At 35.8% G+C, this 22,468-nt stretch overlaps 1 protein-coding gene across 3 annotated transcripts in view; it reads right to left on the bottom strand.

Moving 5' to 3' along the window:
• dock11 (dedicator of cytokinesis 11) overlaps positions 1-22,433 on the bottom strand; it is a 101,273-nt gene extending 78,840 nt beyond the window's left edge. For all 3 annotated transcript variants that reach the window (XM_051114272.1, XM_051114273.1, XM_051114274.1), the window contains exons 1-12: positions 22,205-22,433; positions 15,141-15,257; positions 14,103-14,192; positions 13,866-13,948; positions 13,720-13,780; positions 11,849-11,944; positions 10,304-10,438; positions 9,713-9,887; positions 6,800-6,879; positions 4,797-4,880; positions 4,550-4,690; positions 2,076-2,312 (exon numbers count right to left, since the gene is read on the bottom strand). In XM_051114272.1, the coding sequence (XP_050970229.1) occupies positions 2,076-2,312; positions 4,550-4,690; positions 4,797-4,880; positions 6,800-6,879; positions 9,713-9,887; positions 10,304-10,438; positions 11,849-11,944; positions 13,720-13,780; positions 13,866-13,948; positions 14,103-14,192; positions 15,141-15,257; positions 22,205-22,306 (1,401 nt within the window). In that variant the 5' untranslated portion in view covers positions 22,307-22,433. The remainder of the gene's footprint in view (positions 1-2,075; positions 2,313-4,549; positions 4,691-4,796; positions 4,881-6,799; positions 6,880-9,712; positions 9,888-10,303; positions 10,439-11,848; positions 11,945-13,719; positions 13,781-13,865; positions 13,949-14,102; positions 14,193-15,140; positions 15,258-22,204) is intronic.
• Between the last annotated feature and the right edge of the window lie 35 nt (positions 22,434-22,468).

The raw sequence follows: 22,468 nt of genomic DNA, 5'->3' as shown, positions 1-22,468 counted from the left end.
GTATTTCTTTCGAGGAAAAGAGCAATATCTAGTGACCACAGAGTATCACAGAGACACGGTGGCAGTGTAAGTTATTTATTATTATCCTTGGATATTATTATAGTTTTTATTAATATTTTAAATTTGATTTATTTTTATTTTCATTTCTTTATGTTTTTTATATATGTATCATCAAACGTTTTTGAACAGTAAGATTTTTATTGTTTTTTTTTTATAAAGAAGTCTCTTCTACTCACCAAGACTATATTTATTTGTTTCAAAGTACAGCAAAAACAAATTGAAATATTTTTACTATTTCAGCTTTCTATTTGAATGTATTTTAAAATACAAATTATTCCTGTGATTTCAAAGCTGAATTTTTAACATCATTACTCCAGTCACATGATCCTTAAAGGGGTCATCGGATGCAAAGTTAACTTTTTCATGTTATTTGAACATTAATGTGTTTTGGCAGTGTACGTACAAATCTACCCTATAATGATAAAAACCCATGCAGTGGTTTTTAATTAATCTGTAAAACTAATATCCCCTTTTTCAAATCGAGCCATTCTTGGTGTGGCGTAACACTGACAAAGGCCGCTCCCACCATAGTTGATAGACATGAGCAGCTTACCTCAGATCAGCTGTCACAGTCAGACATCCATTGTTTCGATGCCGGAGCAGGAATGTAAGTTAGACAAGAATATCTCAGATTGAGCGATTGAGGTGTTGTGTTGCTGGATGTAATAATGAACATAGCGGTCGTCATTTACTCCCGACATCTCAGCCGCTGAAGATGCAGTGGATTATGTTTGTTTGTGAAGGGAATGCGGTTCCCGATCTACATATATCCGTCTATGTTTGCGCAAATCATTCGTGATCCAGCTTCACTTACAGCAGAAGTGTGTATAAGGGTTTTTTTATGAATCTTTGTGATCGCCTTTCCTAATAATAAGCTAGTTAGCAAGTTTAGCGGCTGAACGCGGCTAAAGTAAACATGCTCGTCACTCCACAGAGAAAAGAGAGGGGCGGGGCAAGCGGAGCTCATTTGCATTTAAAGGAACAATCTCCTCAGAATGGGATGATTTTTGCAGAGCTCATTTTGACAAGGTAAAATGGGTTTTGTATATTATAGACTTTTCATTAAGACCCTAAAGAATCATATCAACTTGTGGAAAATGGGCATCCAATGACCCCTTTAAGAAACCATTCTAATATTCTGATTTCCTGCTCAAAAACATTTTTATTATTATTATTATTATTATGTTGAAAACAGATGAGTAGCATTTTTTCAGGTTTGTTTGATGAATATAAAGTTCAGAAGAACAGCATTTATCTGAAATAGGAATATTTTGTAACATCATAAATGTCTTTATCATCACTTTTGATCAATTTAAAGCATCCTTGCTAATGAAAAGTATTATTTCTATAATTTCTTCCAAAAAAAGTAGATCTTTGGATCTTTCTATTCATCAAAGAATTCTGAAAAAACTGTACTTAACCGTTTTAAATATCAATAATAATAGTAATAAAAATGTTTCTTGAACAGCAAATCAGCAAATTAGAATGATTTCTGAAGGATCATGTGACACTGACAACTGGAGTTATGATGTTGAAAATGTAGCTTTGATCACAGAAATAAAAAAAAAAAAAACGTTTTAAAGTATATTCAAAAAGAAAATACTTTAAATTCTAAAAAATATTTCTGTTTTTGCTGTACTTTGGATCAAATAAATGCAAGCATGGTGAGCAGAAGAGATTTCTTTAAAAAGCATTAAAAATCTTACTGTTCAAAAACTTTTGACTAATAATGTGTGTGTATATATATATATATATATATATATATATATATACGACAGGCAAGCATCACTTACTCTGTCTCCAGAAAATGAAGATAAAAATTGTAAAAAATTATTATATTACACACACACACACACATATATATATAATAGTCTTTATATAAAATAAATTCTTTGCTACTATATAGGAAGTACAGCATTTTCTTATAGCAAAGGCTTTTATTAATTGACTTTAGAGAACATGTGTCTAGAAAGGCACTCCAAAAGTGTTACTGTGTCAGCACCATGAGCTTTTACCTGAGTGGGGAAGCGTATAAGAGATTCCGCGACCCTCTGGAGAACCGGCAATCCGTGCCCGTTTACCCTGACTGATTCATTTCCATCTCCTCCTTCTGGTTCTGTTGGCGTCCCAGGAGAAGCTTCTTGAAGCATTTCTCTCACGCAGGGTGGATTGAGGTCAACATGAAAGTCAGCAGAGATCTTACATCCTTTGGACAGATCAAACAGAGCTAGGCTGATGAAGAACGGCTCTACCTGTGGAGAAACCGCAGAGTGTGGAATAAATAAGGCTGATGAGTCATCACATCGAATTTAACATCTTTACTGTGGTAATTTTGATTCAAGCAAGCGATCTGTCTGAGCGGTATAATAGGCTGCTGCTTATATAGATTTTATAATTTAATGATAGCAAATCAGATTCAACCAAAAGACTGTACTTCTCCTATTTATGTAACCACATCTCTGTGTGTAATTTCACATCAGTCATGTCTCTTTAGATCATTTAACAAAGTGTGGGAAAGTCAAGATGTTTTCTGATAGGGAGCTACAGCTTTCCAAACCCTGCTGATGAGCGCCAGCATTCCTTGCCTGGAGCCATTAAAAGTGCTTCACTGAGCATGATCATATTCATCCCTGCGCTCTGGATGAGTCCTTTGTCCTTATGCCAGCTATCTATAATTAAAAGAACTCCATGATATTCAACTATAATGACCTATAACTGCTGTTCTTTGACAGCCAAATCTAGACAATAGCTCAAATAGTTTTAACCTTTGATTTTAAAAAGGTTGTTTTTTATGTTCAACAGTACACATACATATAATATGCATTTAAATGGACATTTAAGCACATTTATAATTAATAATAACAATAATAATAATAATTTGAATACTGCAAAATATATTTTCAATATCTCACTAAAACTTTGTATATTTAACAAATAAGAAACATAAAACACTGATAATAATTCTAATTATTATTATTATTATTAATGATGTTATTACTCTTTATTCATTTTTTAATATAAAGAAATTTACTCTAAGATGTTGAAAAGAAATATTTATTTTGAAAATCAGATACATGCAATTGCTCATTTAAAAAATAATATGGCTACTATTCTACTTTCTATAATTGTGACATGTTTAAAAACCAAGAAGAGGAAGTTGTCATGGCCAAACTCAAGTACAGGAAATTCTTTTTAAGACATACCAGGACTCTCTAAATATGAAGTTCACAAAAACAACTTGAATTCGAGAAAAGAAATATGAATTTCAGAGTACATACAGTTGAGGTCAAAAGTTTGCATCCCTCTTTCAGAATCATTAAAAAATATTAATTATTTTACCAAACTAAGAGGGATCATACAAAATGCATGTGATTGTTAATTTAGTACTGACCTGAATAAGATATTCCACATAAAAGATGTTTACATACAAACCACAAGAGGAAAAAATAGTTGATTTTATAAAAATGACCCTGTTCAAAAGTTCACATCCCCTTGATTATTGATACTGTGTTGTTGCCTGAATAATCCACAGTTGTGTTTTTTTGTTTAGAGATAGTGGTTCATGAGTCCCTTGTTTGTCCCCAACAGTTCCTCAGAAAAATCTTTTAGGTCCCACAAATTTCAAAAAGGCTGAAAACTTTTTGAATTTGAAGATCGGGGTAAAGTGAACTTATTTTGTCATCTGTCAAAAAATATTATATTTAGGCAAAATAAGAAAAATGTACACATGTTCAAAAGTTTTCACCCCCGGCTCGTAATGCATTGCATTTCCTTCTGAAGCATCAGTGAGTGTTTGAACCTTCTGTAATAGTCGCATATGAGTCCCTCAGTTGTCCTCAGTGTGAAAAGATGCAACTCAAAATCATACAGTCATTCTTGGAAAGGGTTCAAACACACAAAAATGCTGGAAAACTAAAAAATTTGTGGGACCTGAATGATTTTTCTGAAGAACAGCAGGCAGTTTTACTGTTCAGGACAAACAAGGGACTCATGAACAACTATCACTAAACAAAAAAAACACAGCTGTGGATCATTCAGGTAACAACACAGTATTAAGAAACAAGTTGACGTAAACTTTTGAACCGGGTCCTTTTTTATAAATTATTCTTGTGGGCTATATGTAAACATCTTTTATGTGAAATATCTTATTCAAGTCAGTACTAAATAAACAATAACATGCATTTTGTATGATCCCTCTTATTTTGGTAAAACAATTAAAATCTTTAATGATTTTGAAAGGGGGATGCAAACTTTTGACCTCAGCTGTAATTATAATTTTGCTTTGAAAATGACAGGGATATACTGCATTGGCTAATATTGATCATGATTTTTCATAGACTAAACATTCTCATGTGTCATATCAACAAATCAACATTACAGTAGCACTGACAGCATTTACATCGGTAGTGTTACAACACAGGGCCAACAGGAGCAACACAAATGTGACACTGGCAAAGAAGATGAAGCTCATAGATCAGAGTTTACTCACGTTGGTTAGGATGCCATCATTCTTCTCACTGACGCATCCTTGCAGGCTAAAGGTCAAGTCGTGACAGCTAACCATGACTCTTCGCCCAAATCGCTCTTCAAACGGCTTCACGTCAGGCTCTATGCCTGAGAAATCTAATCTCTGAAGACGAAGGAAGAGACATAATCGATGAATTTTCCTCATTACTCCACATTGGCAAAGAAAGACTGTCGTTCTAATAGCTGTACATTGAACATAATGAACTAACCTGCGTCTCAGGGTCGAGGGTGAAAATCTTCTGTCGACCTTCATTTCTGCTCATTTTATTCAGCTGGTCGGTTTCTCTTGCATACTGGAGATAACATGACAAAATACGGTTTGCATTTGTAAAACTGTATTAATGAATAAAACCAAAAATCACCAAAATGAGTTGCACAGAAAAGAGCAGAGTGAATAGTTCAGGCCTCACCCTGAGGCCATCCAAGATGAGTTTGTTTCTTCATCAGAACAGATTTAAAGAAATGTAGCACTACATCACTTGATCACCAATGCATCCTATGCAGTGAATGGGTGTCGTCAGAATGAGAGTCCAAACAGCTGATAAAAACATCACAATAATCCACATTCAATCCACACAACTCCAGTCCATCAATTAACGGCATGTAAAGCAAAAAACTGAGTGTTTGTAATAAACAAATTCATCATTCAGATGTTTTAATCAAACCATTACTTCTTTCTAAAATTGATGTAAGACAACAAGGGGTTTATTTTTTCACTGAAGGAAGTGTTATTATGGATTATGGATCTCTGATATTTATAAATTTAAAGCTAAAATTAAGTTTAAACTTTCTTACAAACACAGCTTTTCACTTCACAAGACATTAACTGATCAGTGTTTCCCCAGTGTTTCATTATATTAGGAGCACCCCCGCCCCCCTTGAAGGTCAAGTTAATTTTATTTAATTTTATTTTCAATATTGCGCCAGATCACAACAGAAGTCATTTAAGATTACCCTTCCTATAGAACAGGTCTATACCTTGTTCTTTCATTAAACAAACTGAAAGGTCTTATGTTATTTATCTTATTTACACGACGGCATGTCATTTCTGTCTTTATATGAACGCGCGTCTACAATTTCTCCTCAGCGAAAACGCGGACGGGATCGCCGAGTCCATTCATAAAAACGGAATTTACTCTATAGCGCGGAATGCCACAGAACTCATCAATTTTTGGATGAATACATCAAAATTGGGTCTGTCACTTAATACAAATGGTGGATAATGTCTGTGAATATTAAAACACAAAAAGACATTTAAATGATAAAAACAGTTAAATGATAAAAAAAATATTACAATCAGATTAACCACTTAATTACAGAAAAAAATTCTACAATTATTATTAAAACATTTTTAACAGAACATTCACCCACGTTCTTCCATGTATTAATTTTAACTGTAAACCTCTGTTTGTTGGCCAAAAAACAAAAGGGTTTAATTTTCATTTGATTAAAAATATATAAATGTTCAATGCCCTCATTTGATTATCAGAAAAATTAAAACACAAAAATTTCTGGGAAAAAAAAAGAAAGAAAAAGATTGTAGTTGTTCAGAATGTTGAAACTGATAGTTTTGGACTCTTTTTTTTTTTTTCACTGAAATAAATGTTTTTTGTTATTGATGGACTGGAGTCATGTGGATTACTTTTGGATTATGATGAAGTTTTTATTAGTGATGTGATCTACAGTGATGTAATACTAAATTTCCCCAAATCTGTTCTGAAGAAGAAACAAACTCATATGCATTTAAGATGAGTCAGTTTTCAGCAAATTTAATTTTTTTGGTAAATTATTCTTTTAATATACTTTATCCCACAATGCACTGAACTCAATTCAACCTTTCATTTCCAGTACAATGAATAAACCAGAAGCAAATCAACTGCAATTTTTAATATCTCTTTCTTTACTTTTTTTGACTGGCCTGTCACAGTTTAAGACATTTAAGCACAATACTGGACAAAATACTAAAATAATATTATATTATTAAACACAAAATATGTATAAAACACAAAATAATATTATTTCCATACTCACTAAATTAAATGATGCAACATGATGTGCTCATGTGACATCAATGAAGCAATGTAGTAAACAGTATTCATCATATACTGCACAGTAGACAACATCCTATTATTCTAAATACACCCACTTAAAATGCACAAAGAAGGGTTCAAACCTCTACGACTTGCATTGTAATTATTTTTGCATCAAGTACCTTCATTAGCTCTGGATGAAGACTCCGGCCAAAGCTCTCCGCAATGTTCTCTGGTCTCCCCTGGCTACTGCTGTCGTCATCTGTTTGGATGAGACACTTGTTAATCAAAAGGCAAACTGATTAATTCTAACTGAAGATGCATTCATAACAGACAAAACATTATATCATTATGTAGTGTGTGAATATGGCCTTATCTTAGACACCAAGCAGAACAATGAAAACGGTCTTTAGCCAAGGCTGAATGGTACTTTTAAAAAGTAAAAGACAAAATCTCATATTTGCTGATTTGCTGATCAAGGTGTCTGACACATCTGAAAGTCAAATGAGTTTCTAAACCGCTCCACTGGAACAGAAAGCAGCGCCATTAACTGTAACGTCTGTATGTGTTAAATGGTGTCAAATCTAGGACACTAGGTGGAGCTTTCTGGAAAATCAGCTACTCTCATTTATTCACACAGACACTAGAGAAACCTTCTCTAGGTTGATAGAAGATTTATCTTCACACTGTGAGGTGGAAGATTTTTAAATGGCTGCTTGGTTCTTATACTGTCACTTTCTATAAATAGGTTACAAACTGGTCAGGTTTTATCTCGTTAGACAGATTCGTAAAACGATTATCTAACCCAGGACACAAAATATCTGCCTCTCTCCTCCTGTTCAAATGTGATTTTGGTCTAAATCCTGCAATTATAATAATTTATTATAAACCGTTTGATCTATATTAAATTCACTGCATTAATATTTTAAATAAATAACTTATTTTAACTACAAAATACACTGACCTAGATTTAATTTAGGCTAAATGTGCATTTTCTGAAGCACCTTTCACTGCTGAACAAAAAAGTATTTTAGACTATTTTATACACCATTAATGGAAAGTGCTTGGTATACTATCTAGACTTACAATAAACAAAATAAATTCATTCCCAAATAGGGACATGCAAAGAAAGGTTTCATAAATGGTACAACAGTCTATTAAACTTAGAGCAATGAAAACCAGATCAACTACAAAGCAGCATTTGAGACCGAAGTCTGCATGAAGACATTCAGAGATTGTTGTGTGCTGTTTTTTTTTTATGTAGTTATGGTTTTGTTTAATTCTTACGCTAACGGATATGGTTATGTTTAACTCTAATTCTACAGCCCACACACCAAAGCCCAGAGATTTGATCATAGAAAAACTGAATCATTTCAACAGAGATCTCAATTCTGCATATTAGTCAGTCCAAAAATCGAGAAGTTAAAGATTGAAAGCATGTTATTGAAAATATATTTTCATTTCCTCATGACTAGCACATGAAAGGTCTTAAAAACAAAGCCACTATTGGCCAAAGTTTATACCATGGAAGGATAGGGAGTTGTTTATCAGTGTCTTTACTGAACAGGCCAAAAGTAGCTCCTCTATGTGAATACAGCCTCCCTAACATTTCAGTAATCTGTCAACACAAGAATATTTACTCACAGGCTCCTATAATAAAATAGCAGAAACTGTACTATTATTATTACAGTTTTTTTAGCTGGCCTTATTTCGAATTCAGAGAAAACACCAAGTTCAAAAGGTTTCAAAAAGGCCCCAAAATAAAAACAAATAAACGTATTATATTTGGAAGTAGCAGAATGGGAACTACGCATCTTTTCAGGAAGTAGCACATACCAGAGTTTCCCTACGTTTCCAAAATTCTTGTCATTTGGTTATGTTGGGGGATCGTTTGGATATTTTCATTAGGATGAGGGTGGTATTTGTAGGAGAACAGCCAATTAGAAACTGCTTATTGTTGTTATTTTGGGTGTGACATCATGTCTTCTTTGAAGATGATGATGCAATAAGTTAGCTCATTAAAGTGATGCTGGTGGTCTCAAGGGATAGTTCACCCAAAAAGGAAAATTACCCCATGATTTACTCACCCTCAGGTCATCCTAGGTGTATGACTTTCTTCTTTCAGACGAACACAATTGGAGTTATGTTATAAAATGTCTTGGCTCTTCCAAGCTTCATAATGGCAGTGAATGGGTGTTGAGATTTTTAAATCTAGTAAAGTGCATCAATCCATCATTAAAAGTACTCCACACAGCCCCAGAGGGTTAATAAAGGCCTTCTTAAGTGAATTGATGCATTTGTGTAAGAAAAATATCCATATTTAAAACTTCAGAAACTGTAATCTCCAGCTTCCGCTAACTGTCGTACATGCGTTCACGAGAGAGTGGCGTTCCAGCCAATGATGTAGGGTGTAGGGGAATGCGGTGCGAAAGTGGAAGCACAGTGCGAGGGAGCACAAACCACCAGTCACAAATTAGAAGTACAAAACAATGATTTGTACAGAAAAAAGTCAGAGGATTTCAATATAAGCCAAGAGGAGACTGATTTTCCTTTGCTGTAAACAAAACTTGTTTTATATTCTCACCGTAGCTCACGCTACAGCTACGTCCTATGTCATTCGCTGGAATGCCACTCTCTTTTGAACGTGTGTACAACAGTTAACGGAAGCTAGAGATTACAGTTTATAAAGTTTTTAATAAGGATATTTTTTTTACACAAACACATAAATTCACTTTAGAAAACTTTTTAGAAAAAAGGAGCCGTGCAGAGTACTTTTTATGATGGATGGATGCACTTTATTGGACTTCAAAATCTCAACACCCATTCACTGCCATTATAAAGCTTGGAAGAGGCAGGACTTTTTTATATAACTCCAAGTGTATTTGTCTAAAAGAAGAAAGTCATGCACACCTATGATGGCTTGAGGGTGAGTAAATCATGGGGTCATTTTTATTTTTGGTGTGAACCACCCCCTTAAAGGAACAGTTTAAAACTCCCCAAAGTTTTATTTTATGGTTCAACATAAAATGAGAATGTCTAAGGCATCTTTATGTATGCTAATATGGGTGTTTCTGGTACGTGTGTGTGTTATTTACCTAGAGAACCTTCAGAAGGTTCTGATCCATTCCTCCTGTCCTCCATTGCACTCAGTAAGGCCTGTTTCAGCGTGTTCACCCATTCTTCCATCTCGGCCTCGTTGTCTGCCGCCAGATAGTGACTGAAACCCTCCTGCATCTTCAGCTCAAAGCCATTGCGCTTCATCTTGGAACACTGCAAGAAATGTGCTTCGTCAGTAGGTGGAGGAATTTAAAGGTGTAACTTTAAGAGCTGTCTGTGGTTATAATAACAACGGGTGTTCGGCTAGGAAGATTCCTCTGGTTGTGTTACAGAGCCTAAGGGCTGTTACATGCTGTTGTTAAACTTCCTGATGCATCGAACCAAGTTCAGATTTTCCAAGTTGTAAATTAAGTTTAACATGCAATACTTTTGTCCAATGATAAGAACTACAATTCCATCATCGTCATAATGCTCATTTCTAGCAACAAAAAGGCTTTATAATAATATTTACCACTGAGTTTCTGACAATTAGAATTAAACCTTGTTTATCAGGGCCTGTAAACTATTGTATCCCTTGATCACATGCAAAAACTTCTCAGGATTTCTGTATAAAAATTTACAGTATGTACCATAACTACATCTATACAGGAGTCCAGGTATATGGAGCCTTTTGATTCTTTGTAGTTTTTCTCATCTTTGTATGAATTGAGTATGTAGGAACCATCAGGGAGTTGAGACAGGTAGAAATACCTCCTCTTGAACACCTGTGAAGAAAAAATATATATGTATGTAAAAAAAATGAGCCAGAAATACTGTGATATGTTTATAGTTTTTTTCATCCTTCATGTTTATATTGAAAATAAGCAGAACAAGGATTTTTTTTTTCTCACCAGTGCCGGATCTGATCAAGAATACAGTAAAGTACTACTGTGAAATAATTACAATTTAAAAGAACTGTTTTCTATTTTACTATTTACTATTTACTATTTTACTATTACTATTTTAAAATGTCATTTCTTACTCTTTTGCAAAGCTGAATTTTTATCATCATTACTCCGGTCTTCCGTGTCACATGATCCATCAGAAATCATTTTAATATGCTGATTTGGTACTCAAAAACATTTCCTATTAATCTTAATTTCTTACTAATCTTAACTGTATATATATATACACAAACTGCCCTCCAAAACGCCCTAGAAAAGTGGGGTTTGGACAATATTGGCATGAATCCTTTTCAATTTGTGATCATTTTGCACTGATAAGGGACAACACAAACTATGAAAACATATTTTCACTGAAAAGTGTGCTTGCGGTATTTTTCCTTAAAATAAATTTTCACCTTGTTTGATAGTGTGCCTCAAAAATATTTATTTGGGTCACTGATATAATACTTTAGCTTCACACAAGCAATGTTCACATGTTATCTATTATTAATAGTATATGAAAGGATTTTGCTGGTCTCCTGACTTATGAGTAATGATATTGAAAAAGTCATATAATGTACCTTATTTCCTAATGTACCTTGCTAGACATCATTTAGTGCAGAGTGCTGCACTTTATTAACAGTGTGTGTTTGTGTATGAACATTAGTGCATGTAATTGACATTTGTGACCCTGAATCACAAAAACCAATCATAAAAGTCATTTTTGTGAACTTGAGATTTATTACCTGAAAGCTAAATAAATAAACTTTCCACTAATGTATGGTTTGTTAGGATATTACAATGTTGGCCAAGACACAACAGTTTGAAAATCTGGAATCTAAGAGTGCAAAAAAAATCTAAATATTGAATCGCCTTTAAAATTATCCAAATGAAGTTCATGGCAATGCATATTACTAAGCAAAAATTAAGTTTTGATATATTTACAGTAGGAAATCAACAAAACATCTTCATGGAACATGACCTTTACTTAATATCCTAATGATTTTTGGCATAAAAGAAAAATCGATAATTCTGACCCATACGGTGTATTTTTGGCTATTGCTACAAATATACTTGTGCTGATTACAACCGGTTTTGTTGTCCAGGGTCACAAAAGACCTTACAAACCTCTCCAACAATGGGTCTTCAAGCTGCATTATATCAGCAGATGTAGAGTATATTAAGTAACACTGACTGCTGTACTTCTGCTGATGTCTTTTAAAACAAAAGTGTGCGGATGATTCTACTAACCTTCATGGAGACGGACAGACTGCTGTTGATGTTGGCTTTCTGCAGCCAGCCCTGTTTCATTACACCTCCTCTCTGAGAGCAAAGAGATGATGAATCCTGAAACACACACATACACACACAAAGCAAGAACTAATAAAGCAGACAGACTAATTTGAATACAAATACTCAGATGAATCCGTTTCTACACATGCAACCTCTCTGCCTTAAAGATCTTGCTCTGACACAAACATGAACACCGTGTGTTCTGATTTTACAAACATTCTACATTTTACAAACATGCTTTAAAAATGCTTGGAAACTAATATATTACATATTACAGTAATATTAATGTATTCCTAAATGTCAGAATGAGGTGGGATTTTTTACTTACAGCATGTATAAATGTGAGCATGTGCGTGTGAGTGTGTGTGAGAGAGAGTATGTGTGTGTCTAATTTAATTGAAGTGGCCTGGCGTCCTTTATGAATGTGCTTTTCTCTAGCTCTCCACTGTAATATAATTGTCCCAATGCCCGTCTCCCATCTTTCCTCCAGCATTTCTCATTCCCTCCCTCTCTTTCTGTTCCTAACAGCCCCTCTGAGACTGATCAATCGCCTGCACCCTGTCCTCCTGTTGAGTCACTCAGCTACTTGATTAAATTAAATGGACATGACAGAGCCAACATGATATATATATATACACTACCAAAAAGTTCAAAAGTTTGGGGTCAGTAAAAAATGTTTTAAATAGTCTGGAATGACATATAAGTATATCTAAATTTTACAACGGAACAAGATACTGAGGCTTCGTTTACACTAGTGCGTTTCCATTTTAAAGGGAATTTGCAAAAACATTGTACTTATTATGAATGGTCATGTGACATGCAACGAAAATGCACTAGTGAAAACAGGGCCTGAATTCATTCTCATACAGATCATTTCCTGTGTATGTTTTGGCTTCACTGGCAAAAATGTTCTTTTATGCATTTCATTTAATGATTTTAATTAATTTCATTTAATCATTCACATTAACTATAAGGAAAAAGGCAAGTTTATTGATGTCTAAACATGCACATACACATAGATTCAGACATGCATACACACACATAGGGTGGAGAGGCAATCTCTTTGCCCTGTAATCACGACTCCTTACATCTAATTTTACCAAGATCTGCTGGACACTTCAGTGTGTGTCTATTCATAGACCACGAGGGTCAGGTTCCATGTAATAGGCTTTTCTGCTGACCGTCCGGCCTTCATTTCTACATCTGATTATGACCTTACAGAAGCCTCACAACATTTTGAGTGTTATCTTGGACGACGAACAATATCTATAATGTCAATAAAAGGTGTAGCACAATTCAACAAGATGTGCTGACACTTAAAACTGCTGGTTAATGCAAGTGCTAAAGTTTAGATTAACACTTGAGCACCCGAGCATTTGAGTATTTGGAAGTAAAAGCAATAACGGATTATGAAAACAAAACTGACTCAAAAGCATTTCACACAATGTCTGGTTCATCAGACAGCAACAGAGCTGTTCAGTCATGGCAGAAGATTTCATGGAAATTTTCTTGGAAATTTCTAATGGGTTTTTAGAACAGTGGCTTTGATTAGGTCTGTGGTTAACATTCTTTTTTTGTGCTACAATATAAATTACTTTAAATTAATTATTTTGAAACTGTTGTTTGCTAACCAAATTGCTAACCATTTATATAAACACTCAAGACTCCAATGTATTATTGGTTAGTGGTTGGAAAAAAGATTGTTTTGTTCAGTTTTGTTTTGACTCTGCACAGTTAATGCACCATCAGACAGAGAGATGAGAGAATACATTGAGACAGTGTGATATTCTAGACTCGGTTTTCCATCTGCAAACATTAATGTCTCTTACCTCCTCCCCCTCATCCACCTCAAATACTTGGTTGGGAAGCTTTTCCGTCTTCATCCCTTTACTGCAAAACAGAAAAAGTAGCTTATGCCAAACTTTGGAAATAGCACTGCAAAAGCTTTGGCAAAAAACGCAAACTTTTGACATACCAGGGCAGCGTCCGGAAATCTCCAGAGTAGGCCTCGTAATTATAGTTGATGACATGCCAGTTGGTGTTGTACATCTTAATGCACTGCCAAAGAGTGTAAGCATTAAGCATTGCTCGGTTACTCAATTGCATGAGCAGAAACGCATCAGAATATAAAAAACAGGAAAATGTGATCACATATTTTATTAGTCTGGAAAGCTGTGGTCTTCTCTTATTTTGACACTGAGATGTTCCTTACCTCTTTGGCAAACAGGCTTTTAGCTTCGTTCTCGGCATTTTGAGGAACTGAAGGAACAATAGTCCTCCTTTGACGTCCAATCTGTGCTTCCTAGATAGAGAGATAGACAGACGGACAGACGGAGAGAATGATAGATAGAATGATAGAATGATAGAACGATAGAACAATAGATAGATAGATAGACGGAGACAATGATAGATACAACAATACAATGATAGATAGACAGATAGACAGAGATAGACAGACAGATAGATAGATAGATAGATAGAACAAAAAGACAGATAGAACAACAGATAGATAGACAGACAGACAGACAGACAGACAGACAGATAGATAGATAGATAGACAGATAGATAGATAGATAGACAGATAGAACGACAGATAGAATGACAGATAGATAGATGATGGATAGAACAATAGAATGACAGATAGAACGACAGATAGATCGACAGATAGATCGATAGACAGTTAGATAGATAGATAGATAGATCAGAAAGACAGATAGAACAGAAAGACAGATAGAACAACAGACATAGATAGACAGATAGATAGACAGATAGACAGATAGATAGATAGATAGATAGATAGATAGATAGATAGATAGATAGAACAGAAAGACAGATAGAACGACAGATAGATAGATAGACAGAGACAGATAGATAGATAGATAGATAGATAGATAGATAGATAGATAGATAGATAGATAGATAGAACAACAGAACGACAGATAGAACGACAGATAGATAGATAGATAGATAGAACAACAGAACGACAGACAGAATGACAGATAGAACAACAGACAGACAGATAGATAGATAGATAGATAGATAGATATAACAACAGATCGACAGATAGAATGACAGATCGATAGATCGACAGATAGATAGACAGACAGATAGATAGATAGATAGATAGATAGATAGATAGATAGATAGATAGATAATTAGATTCATATGGTGGCAGCACACAGATGAGGACCAAGCTTGAGAATAAGTCAAACAAAAAAACGGCAGGAAATGTGCTCATGAAATGACTCACTGATACATCATCAGCTGGCCACAGCAGCAGGTCTCTCTGTGGATCACTATGGATCTGAGCTTTCCTCTGGAACACCACATTCTCATAATCCAGCGGCTCGATGATCTTCGGCTGCTCCTGCAAACACACAGGACGGATCAATGAATTTACACACAGTGGCCCTCAAATGGCCTGCGATTTCTAGTGTTTGAATCCCTCTTTACTGCTGCTACTGAACAAAGCAACACACACTGTTATTCAGATTTCCTTCATATGTCATGCTTGTTAGCACAGCTTACAAAGATTTGACAGCTCTGCCTCTGAATTTATCAGCTCACTGCCCCCATAATCTTTCTCTAAAACAAAAATTTACCACAGGACTTCCGATTTCTTATTTTCCCTGCTTTTGAGTTCAGTTCAAAGCTTACTCCCAAGTGCTTTCTCTTTTCAAGTTCCTTCTAAAGGAGAATCATGTGTTAAAGCTTAAACACACACTCCTGACTCATCTGACATGCGTGTGTCATGCTCCGATACTCACTCAAAGAATTTAGCCCATGGAAGAGAAAGTGTTTTCACCAAAACAAACCACGTGGGATGAACAGAAAACACAGGCAGTGGACTAGATTAATCTTTTGCACTCTTTTGACCCATGTTGCACTGTACGGGAGTTGCCAAACAGATGACATTTTAGCTGACTTGCCAGCAACTCATGATAGAAAACTTTACATTTATGGTTTTAACCTCCTGCTAAAGGTGTCGTTCAGCAGGAAATAAACTATGATTAAGAGAGGAAGTTATAGTTTCACAACTACATAAGGTTTAGATGAAAAAATGGGCAGCCAGAGTCTTCTGTCCAAAGTCTGAGGCTGGGTAAAGCTGCTCATTGTTTCTGATGTTTCAAGCAGTTCACCTTTAACAGGATCAGCGGGGCTTGAACCCATAATCACACAAGTCTTTTGTGAATATTTCATCTGAAATCAAAAGGAATGAAATGAGTCCAAATTAAAGCAATGACTTATGGGCTGTGTTTAATGACTTAAGGGCTGTGACTTAAGGGCTGTGTTTAATATTGACTTAACATTTAATCCAAATATCTACTTAATCTTTAATATTTGGCCATTTATGACAGAACGCCACAGCCACTGTAATTTCTTGAATATGTGGACATTAAAGCGCATACACTCAGTGAAGGTTTAAACTTTTATTCTATAATCGCGTTGATCAGTTAGCATATTTAGAAAGCTAATGGTGTATTCTCTTGTGTTTGCGTAGGTTTATAAACGATTTACCTTACGAATCTGAAGAAATAGGGCACATCGCGTTCCCAGATGAACGTTATAATAAACCCAAACTTACAACAACATACAGAGATGGAGTTTGAGAAGCTCCACATGTAAATGATAACAGTTTGTGTAGCAGTGCTGTGAAAGGAGTCACTCTGAGATGCACGTACGTAAACTTCTCCACACGCACGTGAACAATGTACTCTTTTCACAAGCCTGTGATGACGCGTTTTAACAGTCATCATCATCATAAATCCTTTAAACTTTTTTATATATTTAGATTTTTAAAAATATGTATGTGCATTTATAACACTATACTTTGTATTATACCACCTTTTTATCAAGTTACAAAAAAAACTACGCAACGCTATGTGAGGGTGTTTCTAATGCCGCGTCTACGGGAGGGACGGTAAATTTGACATTGCTCTCTCTTCTGACTGCCGATATTAGTTTCTCTTTTTTTCCTTTGATTGAAAGTTGTGAAAACACTATCGTGTAGTTTTTCTTTTGCTATTTGAGCAAATGTGAATGCAAAAAAATATATTTGTGGTACTCCCCCATTCACTGCTCTCAGATTTTACCCAACTATGACGATTTCTGCTATGAGAAACCCGGAAAAGTGAGAAAGGTCCATTAAAGCGCATATATTAAACCTGCATCGCGTATACACTTATTTAAATAAATCGTAGCGTTTGTGAATTCTTAAAAGCATTATGCTTTCTTACGATTTTTAAATTGGTTTAATATGTGGAATGCGCCACTTCCGGCATTTTGCTGATTACTCAACACGGGCAAAATGCAATCGAGGATTTAAAAAAAAAATGGTTGCAGCCTTGAAAACTTGCAAAATAACATGCCATATGGACCAATTTTATGGTGCTTTTTTGTCATAATTCATTCAGGTTAAGAATAAAATGAAACATAACATACAAAATAGAAAAAATAGGAAAAAAACAATCCTTCAGAAATCATTTAAACAATTTAAAAGTCTTGACTGTCCATTTTAGTCAGTGCATCCAATTGCATTATATATTGCTTTTATTATATACCTTGCTTGAGAGGGGAAAATGACAGCTTAAATATAACCCAGACTAACACAGCCATACATCAGTATCATCTCTTATAATACACATAAACGCTTCCTGTGTTTCACAAGCACATACGCATGAGCGTTTCAGCAGCAACTTCCTGTCATGTGTCATACCACATAGAGGCAGAAAACCACAGCCAGTCCAGCTCCCACTGCAACAGAGCATGTTACAGTTCATTTCTGTTGGCTTGTGGCTATACTCTCTCTCAACTGCCCTTCAGACCAAACTGTACCAACTTCCCCAATCCAAGTCCTTCCCCAATCCAAGTCCCTTAATCGCTGCAAGCCGGGCGTTAAAATCTCAGGGCCAAAATCAAGCTACCATTCAGTAGTATGACCAATTTCCTACAGCCAAAAATAACCCAACCACTGCAAAAACAACCACAAGGCCTTAGATCATTTAAAAAAAATGCCATCAGCATCAACCCTGTTGAGGACAGAAAGGAACTCAAGAAGAATTAGAAGAAGAATCACAGGGTAACAAACCACAGGCTGAGGTAAGGGGAAACATGAGCCGCTTTACTGCCCGCTCACAAGCCGATGGGCGTTGGCACCACACACGTTTCACTCATGTTATTTCCGTATGCAAGAACGCAACATGAAAATGTGAAGGACGACAAAGTGGGTGACTTAATGCTGTACAGAAACTACGACTGGAGCACGTCTCTAGGGTGGTTAATGTACTTTCCAGATGTGAGACAGAAAGAGCTCCTCAACTGTCTGCAAACACACACGCCAACATCTGAACTCAACGACTACGGCCTCTGTCTGAACTTCTGCACTGATAGCGAACAGATCTGATCTCTTTTTGTATCACTACAAGGCTTTTGAAAAGCTTTTCTTGTCTTGTAAATCTCATTGAGGACCACATGCTCTGTGGATTTGTAAGCATTTGAGGCCCACTATTTGAAAAGCATCTTGAAATATTTATATCCAGTGCGTCCTGTTTCGAAAACACAGCGTAAATGATTGTGACTTTGGAGTACACGTCGTAAAACACAACTTTCTGCACCTTGACCACAACTCTCCCATATTTAAAGTCAGTATGAATTGCTGTTTGCTAAAAAGGTTTCAGTTAGCATTATCAACATTAGCACATTGTCAAAATTGAAACGGAGGGTCATTTCGAAAGGAAGAGCATGTTAAAACAGTAAGTTTAGATTATGAAGACATGCACCAATGAGTCTCTTACAATAAAGATGCATTTATAAAGTAAACTGGGTCAGTTTTGGATTTAAAGAGTTTAGTGGCCATCTACAGAGTGCTGTAGTAATGAGTCCTGATACCCAGAAATGAGTAAGTAGGTTATTTGAATGGGCTTTTGGTTAAATATCTAAAATAAGGTCTGTGGTTAACACAAGCTCAACATATTTTCACGCTTATTCTACGACATAAAATACATCAGTAATACCCCACTGATTTTTTACATGTTTTCCAAAGGAGGTTTCTAAACAGTGACTAAATGAGCACAGAGGTTGCAAGTGACATTAAACATCATAACAGAGCAGGAACATTTATGAATTTACTGGTCCAATTTTACAGGCTCATTGTTTTTATACTTGTGATACTCAACTAGTGATGACACGGAAGTCTTGCAACCACAGTTTAGTCAGCTTATAGCCTACCTTTAGCTTTTTGCTTCTGACGATTGTTTCAGGCTTCAGAATTCATAATAGTTGTTTTCATTTGTGAAGATTATCGTGAACCAAATGTGTAACCAAATTCACTTTTATATACAGTTGAGGTCAAATGTTTACATACACCTTCCAGAATCTGTGAAATGTTAAGAGGTAAGAGGGATCATACAAAATGCATGTTACTTTTTATTTAGTACTAACCTCAGTAAGATATTTCACAAGATAGACCATAAGACAAAATAATAGCTGAATTTATAAAAATGACCCTGTTTAAAAGTTTACATACACTTGATTCTTAATACGGTGTTGTTACCTGAATGATCCCACCGCTGTTTTTTATGTTAAGTGATAGCTGTTCTAAGTCTCTTGTTTGTCCTGAACAGTTAAACTTCCTGCTGTTCTTCAGAAAAATCTTTCAGGTCCCATACATTTTTGGGATTTTCAGCATTTTTGTGTATTTGAACCCTTTTCAACAATGACTGTATGATTTTGAGATCCATCTTTTCACACTGAGGAAAACTGAGGGACTCAAATGCAACTATTACAGAAGGGTCAAACACTCACTGATGCTTCAGAAGGAAAAACAATGCATTAAGAGTCGGGGGTGTAAACTTTTGAACAGAATGAACATTTTTCTTATTTTGCGTAAATATCATATTTTTTTATTTAGTACTGTTCTTCAGAAGCTACAGAAGATACTTGCATGTTTCCCAGAAGGCAAAATAAGTTAAATTTACCCCAATATTCACCCCATAATTAAAAAGTTTTCACCTCCCAGCTCTTAATGCATTGTTTTTCCTTCTACAGCATCAGTGAGTGTTTGAACCTTCTGTAATAGTTGCATACGAGTCCCTCAGTTGTCCTCAGTGTGAACACATGTATCTCAAAATCACATTCATTGTTGGAAAGGGTTCAAATACACAAAAATGCTGAAAAAACAAATACTTTGTGGGACCTGAAGGATTTTTCTGAAGAACAGCACAAGGACAAACAAGTGACTCGTGACAACACAGTATTAGGAAATCAAGTGTATGTAAACTTTTGTACGTTTTTGATTTTTAGAAATTCTTCTATTATTTTTTCTTGTGGACGTATAAGTAAACATCTTTTATGTGAAATATCTTATTCAGGTCAGTACTAAATAAAAAAAATAACATGCATTTTGCATGATCCCTTTTACTTTGGTAAAATAATTAACAATTTGCAGATTGTGCAAGGTGTACATAAACTTTTGACCTCAACTGTAATACACACATTTAAAACATATTCTTTGAGAAAAACAGAGCAAAAAGTCTCAGTGACTCATCCTGCACTTCAAAGATTTTTGTCCAATCAAATGCTCTCTTGAATAACAATGTCCCTCTCCCTAATACCACCAAAAACAAGTAGTGAACTGTGTTTAAAGCTGACACGTGACAAAAAACGATTGGTTAAATAAAACAATAAGGGATGAGGCCTTTAATACATGCTACCAAAACTTCCTGTAAGAAGTAGCTTTTTACTAGGGCTGTGCAAATAATCGCATGCGATTATTTGCACAGCCCTACTTTTTACTTTTGGCGACTGTATTCATAGCAGTTCATTTGTGCTCATTTGTGAAGATCATAATGAACAAAATGTATCATGAATCAAGAAACATGAAATTTTGTTGGCTGCTGAGATTTTTTTATACAATTATCCAAAAGTCAAAAAGCAAAACGTAGTGTCTTTATGTTGAGGCAACCAGCGCCATACAAAGTTTTGGACTGGCCTGAAAAAATGTCACTAGCACTCAATGTGTTAGCGTAGTACAAAATGTTCATAATTAACCATATTCTTTAGACAAAAACAGATTAAAAAAATTAAGAAAAAAATCTTGATACACTGCACTACACACATTTTTGACCAATCAAATGCTCTCCTGAATAAGAATGCCCCTCCTCTTAATACTTCTTAAAACCAACTATGCTTCTCATAAAAATAAGGGACGAGGCCTTCAACATATGCCACCAAAACTCCCAGTAAGAAAAAAGTGCTCAGCGTCCCTAATCAGTTCCACTGGGTAACACAATAAGTAACACAATCAACAGCAATAATAACAAAAGGCGTCACTCATATCATCATTTTGGCCATATTTGAGCAATTGCACAATGTGCGAAAGAGGAAAAGAGTAAAGATGAGACAAACACTTTATTCAGCCCATGCAGAGGACACAGGAAGCATAGCTGAGCAGCCTGAGGGTACTCTCAAGGGAAACACAACGGATCTGCAATCTCCATAGTGTACCATTTGTTGTCTGTCTCCCTGGAAACCACAATCAAACTGACAATCGCAGGCTATTATAGGCCTATATTCATAACACCTATAGAAAATCTCAGTCACATGACATATGTCTGGCTAACAATATAATTTCTCACCACTAAGCATTCATTAGAGGCGTCAGTAGTGCTGAGAAATTAGATCCTCCTTAATAATGACACATTTCTGTTCTCCACCTCTGTTAATACATTTCTCAACAGTTCAATAAAGGCAAAAAGAGAGAATGGGCTCTGCTCTTGGACTGGTGCATGAGCACATGCACATGACTCCTTACACAAAGGCATAAGGATGCTCCATGTGGTTCCAGTAGGAGCTACAGAACAATGTCTTTCCCTATTAGGAAACTGAGAATCACCGGTTTTATGAGGTGAGGAGATACCTAATTTTGCTTTTAATTAAATGCATATCTTAGTATTTACGTGCACAAGGTCTGAACTGCTGTCTGTGGGATGTGTAAGACAGATGTTAAAGCTGTGCTGGTGTAATTGCCTGGTAGGCACTAGACGTTATGCCTCAGCACTCTGGCACGTGTTTCAATAAAAAAAAAAAAAACTAAAAAAACGAATATAAGCAACATCTGACAGCTTATATACACATATGATGTCTTACAATAAACTAAACGGTCTCAAAATCTAGTGAGCTGCCTACCTAGACAGAACGCACGAGTCTGTGATGTCAAAAAACGCCGCCTATATAGGTAGCTCACTACGCGTTGAGACACAGCCTACAGATGCACTGCCCAAAGAGAGAGAGACGGGACGCTCTTGAGTTACTAACCACAGCAATGGACGTCCTCACCGCCTCCGACACACTTTGTCTGAGCTCCGCAGCCGTTCCAGGTTTGCTCAACCTCTTTGTGAATTTTCGTACTTCGGACATGTTTTTTCCTCTTTAGTTTGACTGTAATTCCATCAAAGTACTCATTGCGGAAAGCGACATCGCGGCACCCCAATCTGCGCGACTGACAGAGGCGCGGATGCAGGCGGGGCGGGGCCTCATGGACCAACGTTAGCTCCGCCCATCAGCAGGGGTTGCCTGATA

Source organism: Labeo rohita, chromosome 7 (genome assembly GCF_022985175.1).
Source record: "Labeo rohita strain BAU-BD-2019 chromosome 7, IGBB_LRoh.1.0, whole genome shotgun sequence".
NCBI classification, from domain to species: Eukaryota; Metazoa; Chordata; class Actinopteri; order Cypriniformes; family Cyprinidae; genus Labeo; species Labeo rohita.
This window is presented reverse-complemented; position numbering and strand designations above follow the sequence as displayed.